Genomic DNA, 17,326 nt, shown 5'->3' on the forward strand with positions numbered 1-17,326 from the left:
AAAACATGTTTGGATTGTGAGATCGAGCTCTCTTTTGTTCCGGACTGCCAGACAGTAACTACTGATGAGCTCCACTCAGTCAGCGGACTGTGGACGCGTGTCCCGGGCTATTGAGCCACAGCTGTGAAACTTTTGTAAAACCTACTACTGCATCCTTTTATTAAACACTCCTTTTATAACTTTTAAGGGAGTTTTGCTTTCTTTCTTTTAAACCGACTCCTGGGCTTCAAATAACAAACATTTCTTACAAGCGTCACATAGTTCTCTGCAGATTCTGGCTCCGTAAGGTGTAAAGCATGATGTCTGGCCGCAGTGTATGTTTACTGCACTCACCTCTCCGGTGAAGGCCTGTCCGTTCAGCAGGTGTTCAGAGCCCTGGCCGTCCTCGCTGCCGAAGTGTAGCCGGATCTCCTCAAGACGATGGCTGTACGTCATCGGGCCTCCTGAGATGTTCACCAGATGTTCCTTGTCCAATCGCAGAGAGACGTGGCGGCCAGTGTTGTACATAGTCCCTCCCACCTGCACAGGAAGAGCGGAGGCGACATTGATCATACAAGAATATTTAAACTAGGAGATACACATAGGAACAAACACTTCTTTATAAAACCTAACAGAGCAACACAAGATTATTGAAAGAGCAATCATTGGGCCATGTGAACTGACAGGAAACTCAGCTCATTCACAGGAAGTTAGACTGTGCCTCAAATTTGTTGAACTCAAGTAGCACACAGACTGCACACTTTCTATTTTATGAACATTTTATTTCTTCTTCCAGAAGGCACGAACCAAATCATCTCTAGGTTAATGACACATCTGAAGTTGGACTATACCATAAGCACAACCATAAGCAGCATAATAGTTACCAATAGTTGATGACAAAAAATATAATAAAATCCACCACAGAGCTACAGCTTAATTAACTGCAGCTTCGTTGACTTTCTTTTTGAGATTTAAAGCTTTTAATGCGATAGAGCATGAGGTCCATCTCTACGGAGGCCAGCAGGTGCAAACACAGTACAACGGCCCAAACACTTCCATCAGGAGAAACACGCTGTTGCTTCAGAAATGATGCAAATATAAAAACACAAATGTTCCAAAACACATGAAGAAATACCTCCACCAACTTGACAACCCATGCAGCATTTATAAAACATTCACCAACTTCACGGAAACATGAGCAGCGTTTCCTAAAATCTGCATAAACCAAACGCTGCAAGAAGCCCAAAACACAATGGAAACCAGGGGACACTAAAAAGGGATGCACACAGCTGGGACTGAAGCGCTTTTTGTGAAAATTAAGTTGACCAACTGTCACTGCTGTTGGAAACACCCCTAAAAGGTGTTAAAGGGTTATTTTAACAATGTGATGACATGGTTCAGGAAGAAAGCACACCCATCATCTCAGCAACAAACTGCTCTGTCTGGCAGGTGGTACTGCAGCATCAGGGCTAAAACCACCAGACCAGAGACTCTGTAATGGGCCTCCATAACGCAAAACATTCATCCGGTTGCATCTCACAATTTATTTAATGTATTATCTTAACAGTTATTGCTAGATCAAACAGCATTTAATTGGATTTCACTGTACAATATTTCAATCTTTAATCTTACATTCTGTTGTTGTATATTTGATTCTATTTACATGTACATAAAATCCTGCTTACTTGATCACTTTCAACATTCCATGCATGATTTAGCTTATTGTGTCTATTTCTTTTTCTGACATGTATATAATTAACTTCATTTGCACTTCTTATAGACTGGTCTAGAAACATAATCTGTGTGTTTTTATTCAAATTTATCTTACTCTGTTTTTGCACAATTTCTTTTCTTTTTTGTCCTTATTTATAATGTGTTGTTGAAGGAGCTCAGGACTTAAGATTTGCATTGCCATAACTACACTGTAGCTGCTTTATGATAATAAAACCCTTGATTTCTTCTGATATTATTGCAGATCTAACCCAGTCATTTCAAAATATTCTCACATAACACTTACAGTTAGGAGACAGACTAACAGCCAACAGAGACAGCTGTCCAACGTTATGATAAAGGACAAACAGAACTGCAGATTGAACATAACCATAACTTTTAAACCATGGCCTAAGTCGCAATGATTTAATATTTAAAAAAAACAATCCTGTTTGACAGTATGTTTCTTCTATCATTCGAGTAAACGGGTTTGTGCAAACTAATGACTCAGAAACTACTTTTCAGTGTGAAATGTATGGGAAAGAAGCATGTTTATCTCCAAATATCCTTTTTCACTGCAGGTTCATTTCTTGTCAAAACAAGATCTGTCAAAGTTATGCAAGTAAATTCACATACATGTATTGCCATACTTACTATTTTGTGAAATATTTTTTAAAATGTGTTTGAAAAAGTTTTGGAACCATGATTAATGAATGCTACTGGAGTATCCCTGTCATCAGTTCTCGGGTTGATGGAGTAGAGAATCATGTGTTTAGTAGAGCTTTAAAACCAAGTGAGGAAATCGGGCTCTTTGGAAGTCTCTTCCGCTACATGAGCGTTGGTTTCAATAATAAGGAGATGCTGCTGTCTCACGTTTCTGACAGATTCATATGAGTTTTTGCTAAAGCTTGAATAATCACAGAGCTCCTGCAGGTTCCTGAGGGTTTTATTTAATTAGGCAGCAATCTGAGCAGGAAGCAGAACAGTGTAACAACTCTTCACCAGACAGGAAAACAGATAAGACAGGTAGGATGAAAAGGTGTTGGAATCATCAGAATTGGCTGACAATCGATATGTTGTGAGTGTTTAGGGGAGAGGCGCTGTAACAAAAGCCTTGAATAACGATCTTGATCTGAAGCTCGGGTTATTTATTTATGATGTGGAGTTGTTTCAAAGGAAGCATTGCTATTCATGCCACGACTGGACTTCCATCACTCTTATCTGACTGTCTCTGCTCTCAAACTCCCTTAGCTTGCCCTCCTCTCCTTCTCTCTCATTCATTTCACCACACGCTCTCACAATGATCACCCCCCCACCCCTAAATTCCCGCAGAGGGAAGTCTGCCCACACATTGTAAATATTTTATAGGAGCTCTGAAAAATCAATGATTTCAAAGGAGAAAGAGAGTTAAAGGGAGCGATGAAAAAAGAGATAAGTATGTGGAGCAGAGGGAGAGACGGGTCCAAAGAGGAAAGGTAGAAAGGAGAGAGGGAAGGGAGGTGGACAGTGTGGGGAGACCCCTGAAAAGGCCAGTATCTCCCCCAAGACCCACTTTTACCTATTATTCATGAGGTAGAGCTCTGTGGAATCTCCTTAAACATAAAAAAATGTTGAATGTCCAGCAATAAAGAACGCTTACAGTGCCTGCAGTCTTCAGTCCTCAATCGTCCTCACGTGGTTTAAATCTCATCTCTCCAAGTGACATAAACTCATCGTCACTAACAATTGGAAATCAACAGCCTCAGTCCCGCATGGTGTCCCCCTGGGCTATGTACTTGGTCCCCTGCTCTTCATCACTTACATCCTCCCATTTGGACAAATCCTCTGTCCCTATGCCCTCCGGTTTCACTTACGCTGATGACACACAGCTCTCCCTCTCTACTAAAACTATTTCTGCAGCCACACAATGCCAGCTCACAACCTTCAAAAAAGCCCTACAATCTCACCTGTTTTCTCTTGCTTTCAACCTATAATCCTCTACCGCACCCCCTTCTTCTACTAGCTCAGGACTGTGTGTGTCTTTGAAGGGAAACGTGCTACTTCGATAGTTGTTACACATCTCCCGAATGTCGGAAATAACATTAAGCTACAACTGTCCTCCAAACCAGAATCGTTTGTAATTGCACACTAAACCATCCATATGAGCCTAATGTGATTGGTCAATGCGAATGAGTGGATGGAAACTAAAGCAGAGCTAAAAGCAGAGTGAAGTGACTGAGTGTTGCTCTCTCTGCTGGCTGTTTAAACAGGACACATGATCGATAGAACAACTTAATATGTCTGGCTGTGTGACCTTTAGAATATAAATATGAATTATTAATGCAGCTTTAAGGTTAGGAAATCATCTTGCTTAGTTAGCAGTCATCTCCCAGTGCTGTGCAGTCTCCAAGTCACTGTCATCCCATCCCACTGCAACCGCGCTCAGAGAGTTTGCTGTACAAAATTATAACACAACATATATATTAGAGCTGTCAACACGCTAACACTTGCCATTAATCTGGAAAACTTGACCAGCTGAGCACAAAGGAATCATATTTCCAAGTTTGACCCACGCTTCCTCCTGTCATTTCAGCGTGGATGTTTACCATCAGTGAAAAGACAAAGAAAGTGGAGGAAACACCACACATATTCACTGACTGGAGACCACTGGACATCAGTAAGACACATCACTACCTCACTTTAACGGCAGGCGGGCACTTTAGGTGTCAATAGAGGAAAGTCAATTTTCCAAAAAACCCTTTGATTTCTTTGACCACTTCGTAATGCATGCCTTGTGTCATGCTCTTTTGTGAGGCTCTGTCGCACATTTCTTTGGAAAAAGACAGAAACCATCTATGATCCACTGTGAAAGATTAAAGGACAGCAACCCCCCAGTGAGAACTGAGGAAGGTAAAGTTAAAATAACCTCACACAACTCCATCTGTGTTCCTCCCAGACTTGTCTGGTAAGATTGAACATACTGTAGGTAGTATTAGTCATATTAAAAAATTGCAAATAATTTTTTGAGAGGATGCTCTCAACTGTCAATTAGGCTTCCTGCAGGGTTTTGCTCTTATCTACAGCATCAGCAAGGTCCAGCATGATGATTCAAAGATTCAAATGCTTCATTGTCATGTGCACCGTAACTACAGTTCCCATCCATTCCCAAATCCAAACTCTGCAGCATTGGTGGAGATCTTGATTCCAACTCCCTCACACTCCTTCAGTCCCGCCTCAAAACCCATCTCTTCAACTATGTCTATCCATAAGCCCTCTGTTCCTCGACCAATCAACTTCCTGTTGACTGCATTTTCTTTGTTTTTTGTTTAGATTGACCTTGTTTGTCCACCCTCCCTCATACTGTAAAGCATCTTTAAGTTCATGGAAAGCGCTATATAAATATAATTTATCCTTATTATTATTATTATTATTATTATTATTAGAGTGTAGTTATGACAATGAAAATGTGAAGTCCCAGGCTCCTCCAACAATGCAACATAAATATACAGCAGCGGAAAAAACCAAGAGACCACTTCAGCATTATCAGTTTCTCCTGTTTTATTATTCATAGACATGTCTTTGAATTTAATTATTATATCTTTTTTATTATTGTATTCTATAAACTACTGACAACATTTCTCTGTGTTGGAATTCAACAGACACTGGAATGGCTGCCATACATGTAGAGATAAAGATTTAAGAAAAGTTTGGAGTGGTCTCTTCGTTTTTTCCGGAGCTGTATATAAAAGACATAAAACATTAACACTAATAAAAAAAAAACAATAACAAACAGTGCAAGGAGAAACTGAGTATAATAACATAATGCAGATTATGTTGCGAGACCAATGTGCAAGTAATGCAGATGAGGTAACTGATATACTATAAGACGTATCTCCAAAGGATGCCTAGTTATGATAAAATCAGAGCAAATGAAAACAGTGTGGACAGTAGTGTGACACTGGTGCCATGCAGCACAATTATGAAGCTCTACAAAGAGAAGGATCAGCTCCACTGGCTGCTTCTCCCAATATCTGCTGTTCAGGCTGATTGCTCGTGTCAGGGTAAAGTGGCTGGAGGCCAGCTGGGAGGAGAGGGGGGGTTGGTTGCAATGACAGAGAAGAGGTGAGTAAGTGTGTGTGTCTTACAGGGAAAGCTAGATCCAGAGATCATGTACAGTAAGGAGAAGCTTCTTTTCTAATTGGTAATTCTTTTATCTCCCAGGATCAATACGTGAAGTGATGGACTCACAGCAACAAAAGAAGAGGAGGTAATGGACCAAACACTGCTGTAGAAACACTGCTGTAGAAACACTGCTGTAGAAACACTGCTGTAGAAACACTGCTGTAGAAACCGTTAAAATATGGTAAAAAAAAGTTCAAAGCTCTGCAGGAACACTGGATCTCTGACTGGATGAGAATCGGGAGGTGAAAGTGAATCATATTTTAAGTGAATGTACGAGGTGGGGTTGACAGAGATTACATTTAGCTCCCTTCAGCAAGCGGGGGGGGGGGGGGGGGGGGGGGGGGGGGGGGGCTTGAAGAATGAATAAATACAACAATTACCAGACGAGTCAGTGCAGGGGAGAGGCCGTAAACAAAGCAAAGGCTCCAATCTGCATCCTCATTATTCTGCAGTCTGCACACTGAAGTCATTACTACAGGCTGGAGTTTGTGTTTTCACTGTCAGTGCTGGTTATGTGTCTCACTGACTGTATGATAAAAATAGATAGGCAGAGGACTGTTCATTTCCATAAGGCTCTGATAAATCAGAATCAAGTTGATTAAGATTTAAAATAAGAGAAGATGTTGAAAGAATTGAGAAAAATTAGGAAAACTATTATAAAACTATTACGAAAAAAGAAATGTGTACAAGGATACATAATGAAAAAATACAACATGAACTACATATGCACAGTATGTATGAATTGTGGAAGAGTTGTTCAGATTTAAATAAAATGTGCTAAATACAATGCTTAAATGTTGGTGCCATCACCCTAGAGACTGCTTTTCAGTGTTAAGAATATATTATTTCAAAAGCCAACATTTGTGTGACAAATGAATGTGCATAAAAAGGATTGAAAACCACAGGACAATATACTCTTTTATATCTTTAGAACTTGTCTAAGAATCAATTTAGTGCAGAAGCTCTCCATTGATAGTCGTCTGTGTATTCCTGACGGCACTGCAAGAGCTGATGAGAGCTAATTTGGCTAATTCACTTTTAATGTTGCCAATTTGCTTAGATGCAAACAAATATTCATCAACATTGTTCCTGAGTAAATTGTCAATAAAGATCATTCTGATATTGGCAAGAGAAATGAGGAACTCGGTGAGTGAGGATGTGCAGAGTCAATATGATTATTAGGGAGATCGGAGAACAACTGCTCAATGACAAACATGTGCGTTTGTTCCTACCTCTGTGACATGAACACAGTTTAGTTTGGAGTAAGACCCTTTCTAACAGCACTTGACATAGAGGCAAAAGTACACACAGTGGACCACGACACAAACAGACAGATGGAGTTTCATTGGTGTCACATCACACTAGATCGAGCCTGAAACTCTAGAGAGGCTTTGCTGACGGCGAATTCTGAAAGCCAAAAGTTCCTGGGTTTCGGGGTCGACAAAATTGGTTTTGTGCGCCAATAATAGCAAACATCTCCCTCATCCTCCCCCTTCTCTGCCTCTTCTACCCTTACGGCCGCCATTATTCTGCAAGCTGCGGTTCTGGTACTGGCTGGTTTGGGATAGTAAGGCGCAGCAGGTGCTTCCCATTTAGAGGATGATGGGAATAGAGTTCTCATTGGTCCCTCTTCTACAGAGAAGACCAGGAAATGATGGACACACAGATCGTGTTAAAATGGCACACAATGATTCTAAATAATAATGATCACCACACCAATTGCAGATTCAAACTAAAGTAACAAGCCGGTTCAGAAAATGTAAGTAGAAAATACAGGTATTTGTGTTAAAAATGTAAAAACCCGTCAGAAAAATAGTTGAGTAAAGTACTGATACAAGAAAAATGTACTTCAGTACAGTAACAAAGTATTTGTACTCCACTACTTCCCAACTCTGTCATTTGTTCATGTTGTAGAGATGGAATAATGACACCGCAAAACATACAGTATATTCTTTACAGTTTGAAGAATAATACATTGATTGACACCATAAAGTAATAAAATAATACAATTATAAAAAGATTATATAGTACAACCAAATATAATGAATATGTTGTATGTAGGTCTGCTGAATAATGCATTCAGTCGCCGCTTTATTGTATTTTGGATCAAAAGTATAACAGATGTAAAAGTAATGATATGAAAATAAGGAACTTCTGTTGGATATGAGACTGAACTGATTCAAATGAGTGCGGATCTACAAACCATCAGGTTCCTCTTTAAAGCCCACACAGACCAAGAGAAAGCCCTACAGCTTCACAAAGCTTCAAAAAGCTTCATATATTTTCACACATCTATTACCAACTCCTAGCTCCTTCAACTGATCATAACAAGTGGATCAAAACCACCTCCAACAAACAGGAGAGCTGCTAACAGGGCTGAAGTGAAGCAAACAGCATCAATGCTGAGCCTGACAGCTGATCACACACACACACACACACACACACACACACACACACACACACACACACACACACACACACACACACACACACACACACACACACACACACACACACACACACACACACAGTTCTAGTACATAGATGGGATCACAGCCATCAGCATCATTATAGGAACACAGTGCTAACATGTGCATGCATGTGTGTAATGTGCTTTGTATGGTCATTACAGAAGATTACAAACCCTCTGTCAAGGTATGGCATGTAACATGTCACTGCCGTGCCTCTCCTGTAACCCCCTTAATGCACCTTGTTTTGTTCAGTAGACTAAGCATGCCTTTATCTGTTCCTAGAAGCTTCCAGGAGGACAATTGCTCTGAGCGCTTGTTCTGCCCTAACAGAAAGCAATGATCACAACGCAGCACGCATTAGAGGTAATAGCTGAGAGAACGTAAACAGGCCATAAAGGAGAGTGTTGGCTGTCTGGGGTAGACTTTGTAGTAGCAGGCAGCTAATGAAAAACACATGGAACATCATCATTATCAGCACACAGATCAATGGAGCAAATTAGCCCTTGTTACTAGAACAAGTCTTCACTAACTACTGTATGTGTTCTGCTGTTAGGCTGCAGACTGCCCCATTTACATTTTAAATATCAAAGACAACCTCTCCTAATGGAAAAAGAGTTTCAACTTAAAGAACATCTATATCCAAACAAATAAAAAATAGTTTTAATATGTTATAGTATTTGCCTCCACCAGGGGTGTTAAGTAACTAAGTACATTTATTTGTGTTTTTTTACACATTTATTATAAGTACTGTACTTGAGCACAATTCGAGGTTCAAGTATTTTTTTATTTTATGCTACTCTTTACTTCTACTCCACTACAATTCAGTAAATCTTGTGTAATCTTGTAGATTAATGATACACAATATGATCAACACTTAAATGTTAAAAAAAATACTTACCCCTTAGATACACCTGGATTAAATTCAGAGTGAATTGAAACGAGTTCCACCTTTACAAGATTTGATAAACACATTCATACATTAATAATTATAATCAAAACGTATAATATATATTATTCTGGAATTGGGAATCTGCATGAGTACTCTCTGTACTTTAACTACATTTAGATGTCAGTACTTTCTACTTTTACTGGAGGAACATTTTGAATGCAGGATTTTTACTGTAACAGAGTATTCCTACACTCTGGTACTTCTACTTTTACTCAAGTACAAGATCTGAGTACTTCTACTTTACTCAAGAACAAGATCTGAGTATGTCTACTTTACTCAAGTACAAGATCTGAGTACTTCTACTTTTACTCAAGTACAAGATCTGAGTACTTCTACTTTTACTCAAGTACAAGATCTGAGTACTTCTACTTTTACTCAAGTACAAGGTCTGAGTACTTCTACTTTTACTCAAGTACAAGATCTGAGTACTTCTACTTTTACTCAAGAACAAGGTCTGAGTACTTCTACTTTTACTCAAGTACAAGGTCTGAGTACTTCTACTTTTACTCAAGTACAACACCTGAGTACTTCTCCCCCCTCGGTCCTCCACACAGGGTAAAATGGCAAAGAGGTGGAAATGGTGGTAAGATGCATGACTACAGCAGACGGTAGCTGTGAGGTGCACATGTTCTTTAGCAGGATCCAGATTGCTATAATATGTTCTCTGAAGGCCTGCAGCTGTACGCATTGAATCATGGCGAGGGCGTAATGTATTTGATTAAAATACAAGAGGACTGGTGCTCTTTCATTAAGGTGCGCAGATATGGAGAGTTAATGGAATGGATGGAGATAGAGGGGGATGTGGCTACAGAGGGCAGGAGGGGCAGAAAGAAAGAGAGAGGAGACCGGAGGAAAAAGAACAGCCGTGAAGGGCTACATGTCAGGGAACTATGGACACACACACACACACACACACACACACACACACACACACACACACACACACACACACACACACACACACACACACACACACACACACACACACACACACACACACACACACACACACACACACACCAGCCAGTAGCTCAATGTATGCTACATGACAAGAAATCCTGGATTTTGAAAAGAGATTTAAAGAGATCTCCTAACCAGAAAACCAACATCATAGTTTGTCAGAAGAAGGCAACGCCAATCTGGTATATTAAAAGCAGGATATGGTGAAAGTGGTGAAATGCTAAGTTATTTCTGGGATTTAGGACCCCTCCCTGCATCAATGTCTAAAACATAAAGGTATGTCGGGACCTATTTAATGGGGCGAAGCCTGAAAGCTAGTTCAGGCAGTCAACTCGAGCACCAATGGTACATTTACACGTGACACGCCTCGTCCCTCTTACAACCAACCAATCACATTCTCCTAAACCTGCCGCTCTGTTTAAGCTGCCAGATCTGCCTGCCTCTGCCTCGCTAATGCTGCTGCTGCTTTCACGTTGCTGCTGCTTGCATGCCCTGCCCAACACCCCAGCATCCACCTTTAGGCTCGGGGGGGTTAGTTATCTAATCATCACTCAATGTTCTATGTAGGTTTAGAGTGATGGAGCGGAGCCTAGACGCCAAACTCAAATAATATACTGCTTCTAGTAAACATATCAAGAAACAAGTGAGTTGTCTGACTGAAATGAGGTAGTGGGACAAAAATGGAATAAATGTTAAATCCTTGATGCATACTTTGTGTTCAGTATGACCCAAGGACAGTGATGTCCATGTATTACATTACACAACACTTCATTTAGCATTTTAAGTGCTGGTGCATAAGTGTCAACGGACCTTAATCTTTCAAGTAGTACAAGTCTTTTTGGGTTATTGGCCAAGGTATGTAGACTTTCTCTGTCCTGATTCCAATGAGGAGCTTGTTTGAACGTTTTGGATCCAGGATAGCACAGGTTTTCTGGATCCAACTCGCAGTGAAGGAGAAGCAAGTCGAGCCACCCCCTTGTCTTCTGAGAGTTTCCGAACAGTTGAATCAGGCTCTCTGGGTGGAGTGAGCTGCAATCAATTAGAGCCTGTAAAACATTAGGAGTCCAATCAGGCTCGAGCACCTAAGGGACTTCTTTGCAAAAAAAAAAACTCGGATCCGGTTTTTTTACTTGATGGAAAGACCAAAATGATGCACATAATCAACATTTATTAGGACAGATAGCTCCGTCAAAACAGATCTCTTCGGAAACTCAGACAAAAAAATGTGTGTACGTCTACTTCTCTGCAGTGTCTTTCTCTCTCTCAATATTCATAATGGCATAAGGGAAGAAAAACTAAACCGGCAAACACTTTGAATCAAACTGCCGCCAAGAGCTCCAAAGGCAAAGAAAATCCAGATATGATAATTCTCCCGATGTATTTTTCCTAAATTGTTGGTTGTTGAGAAGAGAGGCTTGTCATCGGCTATTGCAGAGGCTCAGGCTCTTTAATGTGACAGCCAAACAGCCTTCTTTGAAAACAGGGACCATCCTCCCCCCTTTGAACACTCTTTTAAGGAGGAAGGATATGGATCATGTGTGGTTTAAAAAGTGATTATGTTATATTTTTTACGTGTCTGGGATTTTAAATCTTAAACAATGTTTTTATTTTCAGGCTGGAAGCATATGTTTTGTCTTTGTGTCCAACATCATCAGGAGACGTCAAAACGGCCCGAATTGTGAGATGTCAGAGCATCTCCTGGATGATAAAAATGATATAGGGAAGCTACGTTTACATATCATGTCACCAAAACAAGCAGCATAAAAAGCACTGGGACCGGCAAAAGGAGACTTACACTCAGTATTCAGTAGCTGCACCAGCCTGAAGAAGTCAACCAGCGGATCATCAGTCCATCTGAAGACAGTTTATAATGGATTGTGGAGCATTTTGTTTCTGAAGCCCTTCGTTCTCCTCTCTTTTTACTGTTTAAATTTTTCAAAAATGTTTCAAGCAAACACATAAAACATTTATGGTGCGTTCACACGAAGCAAAGAGTTGTGGGAATTTGACCTCGGCATTTACAAGTGTCACTCACACTGGACGTGCTGGCGAAAATTACCATATTTTGACATGATTTAATTGTGATACACGTATCAAATGATGACAAAAAGTGGTACCGGGTAGTAAAAACCACAAATGAATGTTTTGTCGAGTGTCCACAAAACAGTACTCTAAACACTTTCGAAGTGTGTTTTCTGAATGGAGATCAATCAATCAGGCTAAGCCAACTTGTAGGTACTCCATCCACACTCACAACAACGTCATACAGACATAAAGACATGCAGGCTGAGGTTCGTACACTATAAACACTGATATTTGTCCAGTTTCTGAACAAAAATCAGGAACTGTGAGCTCTGTGTTCTGTTTTGGTTTTCCGATTCAGCGTCAGTGACAACAGGCTGAGATTCCCACCACTGATGTATCCCTCAAGTTAACAGCTGTATTTCCTTTGTGGACTTACTGTGCCGTTACGTTAATAAATATTGTTATACTTTAGAGAGAAGCTTCTTGGTTTATTTAAGACTAACTCTTGATCCTCAAACAAAGAATATTCCCAACACCGCCCAGGGCGAATTGGCGTCTGTAGCTCTTTTCTCGACACGGACACAGGTCAGTTCCTTAAAACGGGCGTTTATTCTTGCCATAGCCAAAACATTAGCATGGTGTGCTGCAAATACAAATATATTAAAGCAAATAAGACATGGAGCCCACATAAACAATACCTCGTTGGCAGCTTGTTGTGGAAGGAGATAAAGGTTTTTCTGCTGATCTTTATGTCAACGCTACAGCAGAGCTTCAATGAGGACGTCTTCCCACATTGAGTTTCCCAGTGCGTCAACAAAACACGCAGTACCAGTACATGATGAACAAACATTGGTTCTGTGGCACCTAAACAACAGAAACTTACAGTCACAACACATCTGTCTGCACATTGGAGTAACATTTAAACCATGCCATATTTTACCATTTTAATATTACATTTAATAAAGTATTAATATGTTTAACCTAATGAGTTATGTGTTATGAAATGAATTAATAACTTAATTAAATAAGGCAACTTTGTAACGTCATTTACTGCGTCCATCCACAACTTTGCATTGACTTTACATGTAATTGCGACATGCCAAAAATGTGCCGATTACTATTACCTATTACAGTACTCTGAACACTCTGCAATAACAACTCTCTGGGTCCTGCATAATGTTGGGAAATTTGAATACCCAATTATGCTCAAAAACAGAAGCGTTAAGCCTGAGAGTGTGAAGGTCATCTCCTGTCCCCCCGTCTCACCCACTCACTGCTTGATTCCTCACCAGACGCCCCAACTACCTGAGGAAGAGTAGCTACTGATTCAACTCTCAGCCACACCCCCTCTCCGGGGCTTATCTCTGTCTTTGTCCTTCCTGCCACAGTACTAGCTTCCAGACAGAGCCGGCTAACAGATTAGCAGTATGTAACTGTCGGAGTTCCAATGATAAGGCAGGCAGGGGAACAAGAAAAAAAGCCGGGCATAATAGCATTACGCAGCTATCTGAGAAGTTAATTGCAATCAAAATACCGGACTCTGTTCTGGAAGGTTCCAGAAAGTTAAGCTTGTTAGTTTAAAAGTTTCCTCAGCTCTGACAAGGTCATATATACGTGTAAAGTGTTCACAAATGGAGATGGTGAATACAAATCATAGACTTTTCCTTCACCTCCGCCTTCCTGACATCGGAGTGCTTAGCTCGGGGCAAAGACAGACAAAGGCAGCCAATAGCTTTGATGGAAGACAGGAGCCAGGATAAATATTTGATGCTATTGACGGTTTGTTGCTCAGAACCACAGTGATGGAACTACACCCTGACATGGTAAAAGGAAAGTCTCTCTCCAGCAAACTGACTCCGCTTCAGTGTGAACTGTAATCATTGGAAAAATAGGTATCAGGGCTAAAAACTGATTTTGGTTCAATACTAGAGATATCTATAAATACTTGGGAAATACATGCTGAGGCAGCTAATCAAAACGATTGCAAGATGAACTAGCTACAACAGGGAAAGAGTTTTACCAAAAGATGCAGAGCACTTGAATAACTCAATTAAAGTTACATTTATTTTACTTTTTTAATTCAATTAATTAAATGTAAGCTTTTATGTTTCGTTCCCTTTAGTAGATTTGTATATTAAAGAGAATATTTTTGATTTATTTTGTTTATTTTATAGTGTGTATTCTTACTACACACAATAAATACCTATAAATTATCTATCTATCTATCTATCTATCTATCTATCTATCTATCTATCTATCTATCTATCTATCTATCTATCTATCTATCTATCTATCTATCTATCTATCTATCTATCTATCTATCTATCTATCTATCTATCTATCTATCTATCTATCTATCTATCTATCTATCTATCTATCTATCTATCTATCTATCTATCTACCTACCTACCTACCCACCCACCCACCCACCCACCCACCCACCCACCCACCCACCCATCCATCCATCCATCCATCTATTCATCTATGTATCTATCTAACCTCATGCATACCTGCCTTTGTAATAAATGGATCAATACTAAACACAATTTAACCTTCATGCAAAACAAAAGGGAACAGAAATAGGGTTATAAGACCTAAAACAGTGTCTGAAAGTAAGCAGTGAAGTGTGGCTAGGATATGCACGAAGTTTACGCAGAGGTCTTGAACCCCCACACACCCCACCGCTCACTTTGTAGAGGGGGAAAGGAGGTCAGGATTAAATTAAATTAGTGTCAGAATCCTGGTGCTCCGCTGCTCACTGCTGGAGCTCTGGAAGCGGCTGTGATTGTTCTGGGGTGCTCATTAGCATTCAGACACAGTGCAGGACTGCAGAGCTACTGTCGGCCTACTTATTATTGTGAGGTGCTTAAAGAGGAGAGCCATGTATGCGTCAGCCCGCATGAAGTACTGTATGTTATGGATTCATACCGCAGCTCATGCTGCTGCAAACGACTGCTGAGGCCATTTTTCAAGTGGAACGCACCGTATTTATGTTGGCTCTGCAGCGTTCGGTGATCTGAGTCGTTTAGAAAGCACTTGAGCAGAACAAAGCTTAAGAGTAACTAAAGTCAAGAATGAACTTTGTGAGGATTTCATTTCAAAATCACTTTCACAAACACATTTGAAGATGAGGGCATTAAACCCAAACAGATTACTGCTTTGACAAACAGGGCTGCCATGCTTTCAGGTGATGTACAAAATACCTCTGCAGGAAAACCCTGAGAGAACCCAGTGCAACAAATTTTACATAACTGTTCTAGGTTAGTTGAAAGCAATAATATTAAGTTGAAGCTAAGTTTTTTTTATTAAACTTGATATTATTGCTTTCAACTAACTTAACACAGTGACATGAAATCTGTTGACACAATACATTTAATCAAATGCAATGTTTCAGTTTTTTTTGTGGGTGAAAACACATGTTCTTATACATTTCCCAACCCCTAATATGTTACCAATAGTTCTTTAAATCATTTTCAGCCGCAGTACTTATTTCTTCTCTATATTTAATAAGTTAGCTTCTTCTTTATTATTGCGTGCATTATTTTCCCTGTTATGCCACTATTTGCTGTCACACTGTATATGTCCCCGCTGTGGGACTAATAAAGGAATTCTGATTCCAAACAATGAAGAAATAACAATTTAATTTTCCACTGCCGCAATTTGGAGAGCCGAAATGGAAAAGGAAGGATGAGTACGGAGAAAAATAGCGAGGGTGGGGAAGGAAAATGAATCAAAGAGAAGGAGAAAAACTTCTCCTCATAATGTGTCTTAAAATAGGGTCGGTCGCCCACACAAACACTTTGCTCCTGGGTACTTGGCTCTGATTTATTTATTTTGTTTGTGGAAAGAAGCAATCCACTGGGCATTGTATAAGGGGAAAGCCCTCTGCACGGCCCTCAGGCTCTCTCTATGCGGCAGTAACTCTAAATTTAAACCCAGCATTTTTCATTATTATCACCCTGCCTCTTTTCTGGGAGTGTGAACTAAGACCGGCTACAGGGCTGGTTTCCTAGTGGGGGGAGTGTGTTTCAAAGCTCGGAATCACAAAGAAAAACGTGTGATCTGTGTTGTGTAAAGCCCTGGACAGCGGAGGCCTGTGGGACTGCTCTGTGATGGAGTAAAGACTGCTGACAACATATTCCAGGTTTGTATTACATTCACGGCCAGTGTTCACATCTCGGGGCTACAACAGAAAGAGAGAAAATCAGACTGGAGAGGTTAGGATTATCGACAAGAGAAGGAGCAGTCGGATGGCGTATGAAACGAATGTGTGCTAAGTGGGGAAGAGATGAAAGATGCTGCTCAGCTCGCTGGATGCACAGCTCAAAGCACAGCTGAATCAAAGACGGAGAACTGAAGCAGTGAAACACAGGGAGGGAGAAAAAGGGGGTCGGGGGGGGGGGGGGGGGGCGGGTTAGGATGGCAGAGGCTCTCCATCGTCTTTAAGCCTTCTCCCTTTATCTGTCGTAGACTGAAGTCAGGTCACTGAAGTTGCACGGTTCTCAACTCATTAACACTAGAAACAATGATGAGGTAAAAGGCCTCTTTAACGTTAACTCTATAATGCAATAGGCTTTGAATACTGATTTAATTTGCACATTTGTTATGCACATTTCTCATTTTCCAGGATTAGAACACAAAAAATATATATGGTTGGAAATCGGAATGAGAATCAGACAGGTTTATTGCCAAGTAGGTTCAGACATACGAGGAATTTGCCATAAAAGGCAGTTTAAGATAAATTGTAAGAAAAAACATACTACAGAAACATATTTAAAAACTATTATAACATAAAAAATATAGAGAAATATTTACATGAAATATAGATACTACGTAGAGTGTAAGATGACAAAATACTCAGAATGATAAAATGAAATAAAATATGTGCAGTATTGTTACAAAAAGTGTAAAGCTTTGCAGATATGAACAAAGTTGGCTTTATGTACAATGTCCAAAACATTCGGAGGGTTGTGAAGGACTGACAGTACTTAAATGAAATAAATAATAGTGTGCATTTATGTTTTGGGATGTGGCTGAGGGTAAGAAAGATGATGATGAAGAGATGGTCACT

The 17,326-nt window shown here is 40.1% G+C and overlaps 1 protein-coding gene across 2 annotated transcripts in view; it reads right to left on the reverse strand.

Moving 5' to 3' along the window:
• LOC134870920 (carbonic anhydrase-related protein 10) overlaps positions 1 to 17,326 on the reverse strand; it is a 316,734-nt gene that overhangs the window by 37,071 nt on the left and 262,337 nt on the right. For both annotated transcript variants that reach the window (XM_063893449.1, XM_063893448.1), the window contains exon 5: positions 334 to 519. In XM_063893449.1, coding sequence (XP_063749519.1) covers positions 334 to 519 — 186 coding nt within the window. The remainder of the gene's footprint in view (positions 1 to 333; positions 520 to 17,326) is intronic.

This window comes from Eleginops maclovinus, chromosome 10 (assembly GCF_036324505.1).
Source record: "Eleginops maclovinus isolate JMC-PN-2008 ecotype Puerto Natales chromosome 10, JC_Emac_rtc_rv5, whole genome shotgun sequence".
Taxonomy (NCBI): Eukaryota; Metazoa; Chordata; class Actinopteri; order Perciformes; family Eleginopidae; genus Eleginops; species Eleginops maclovinus.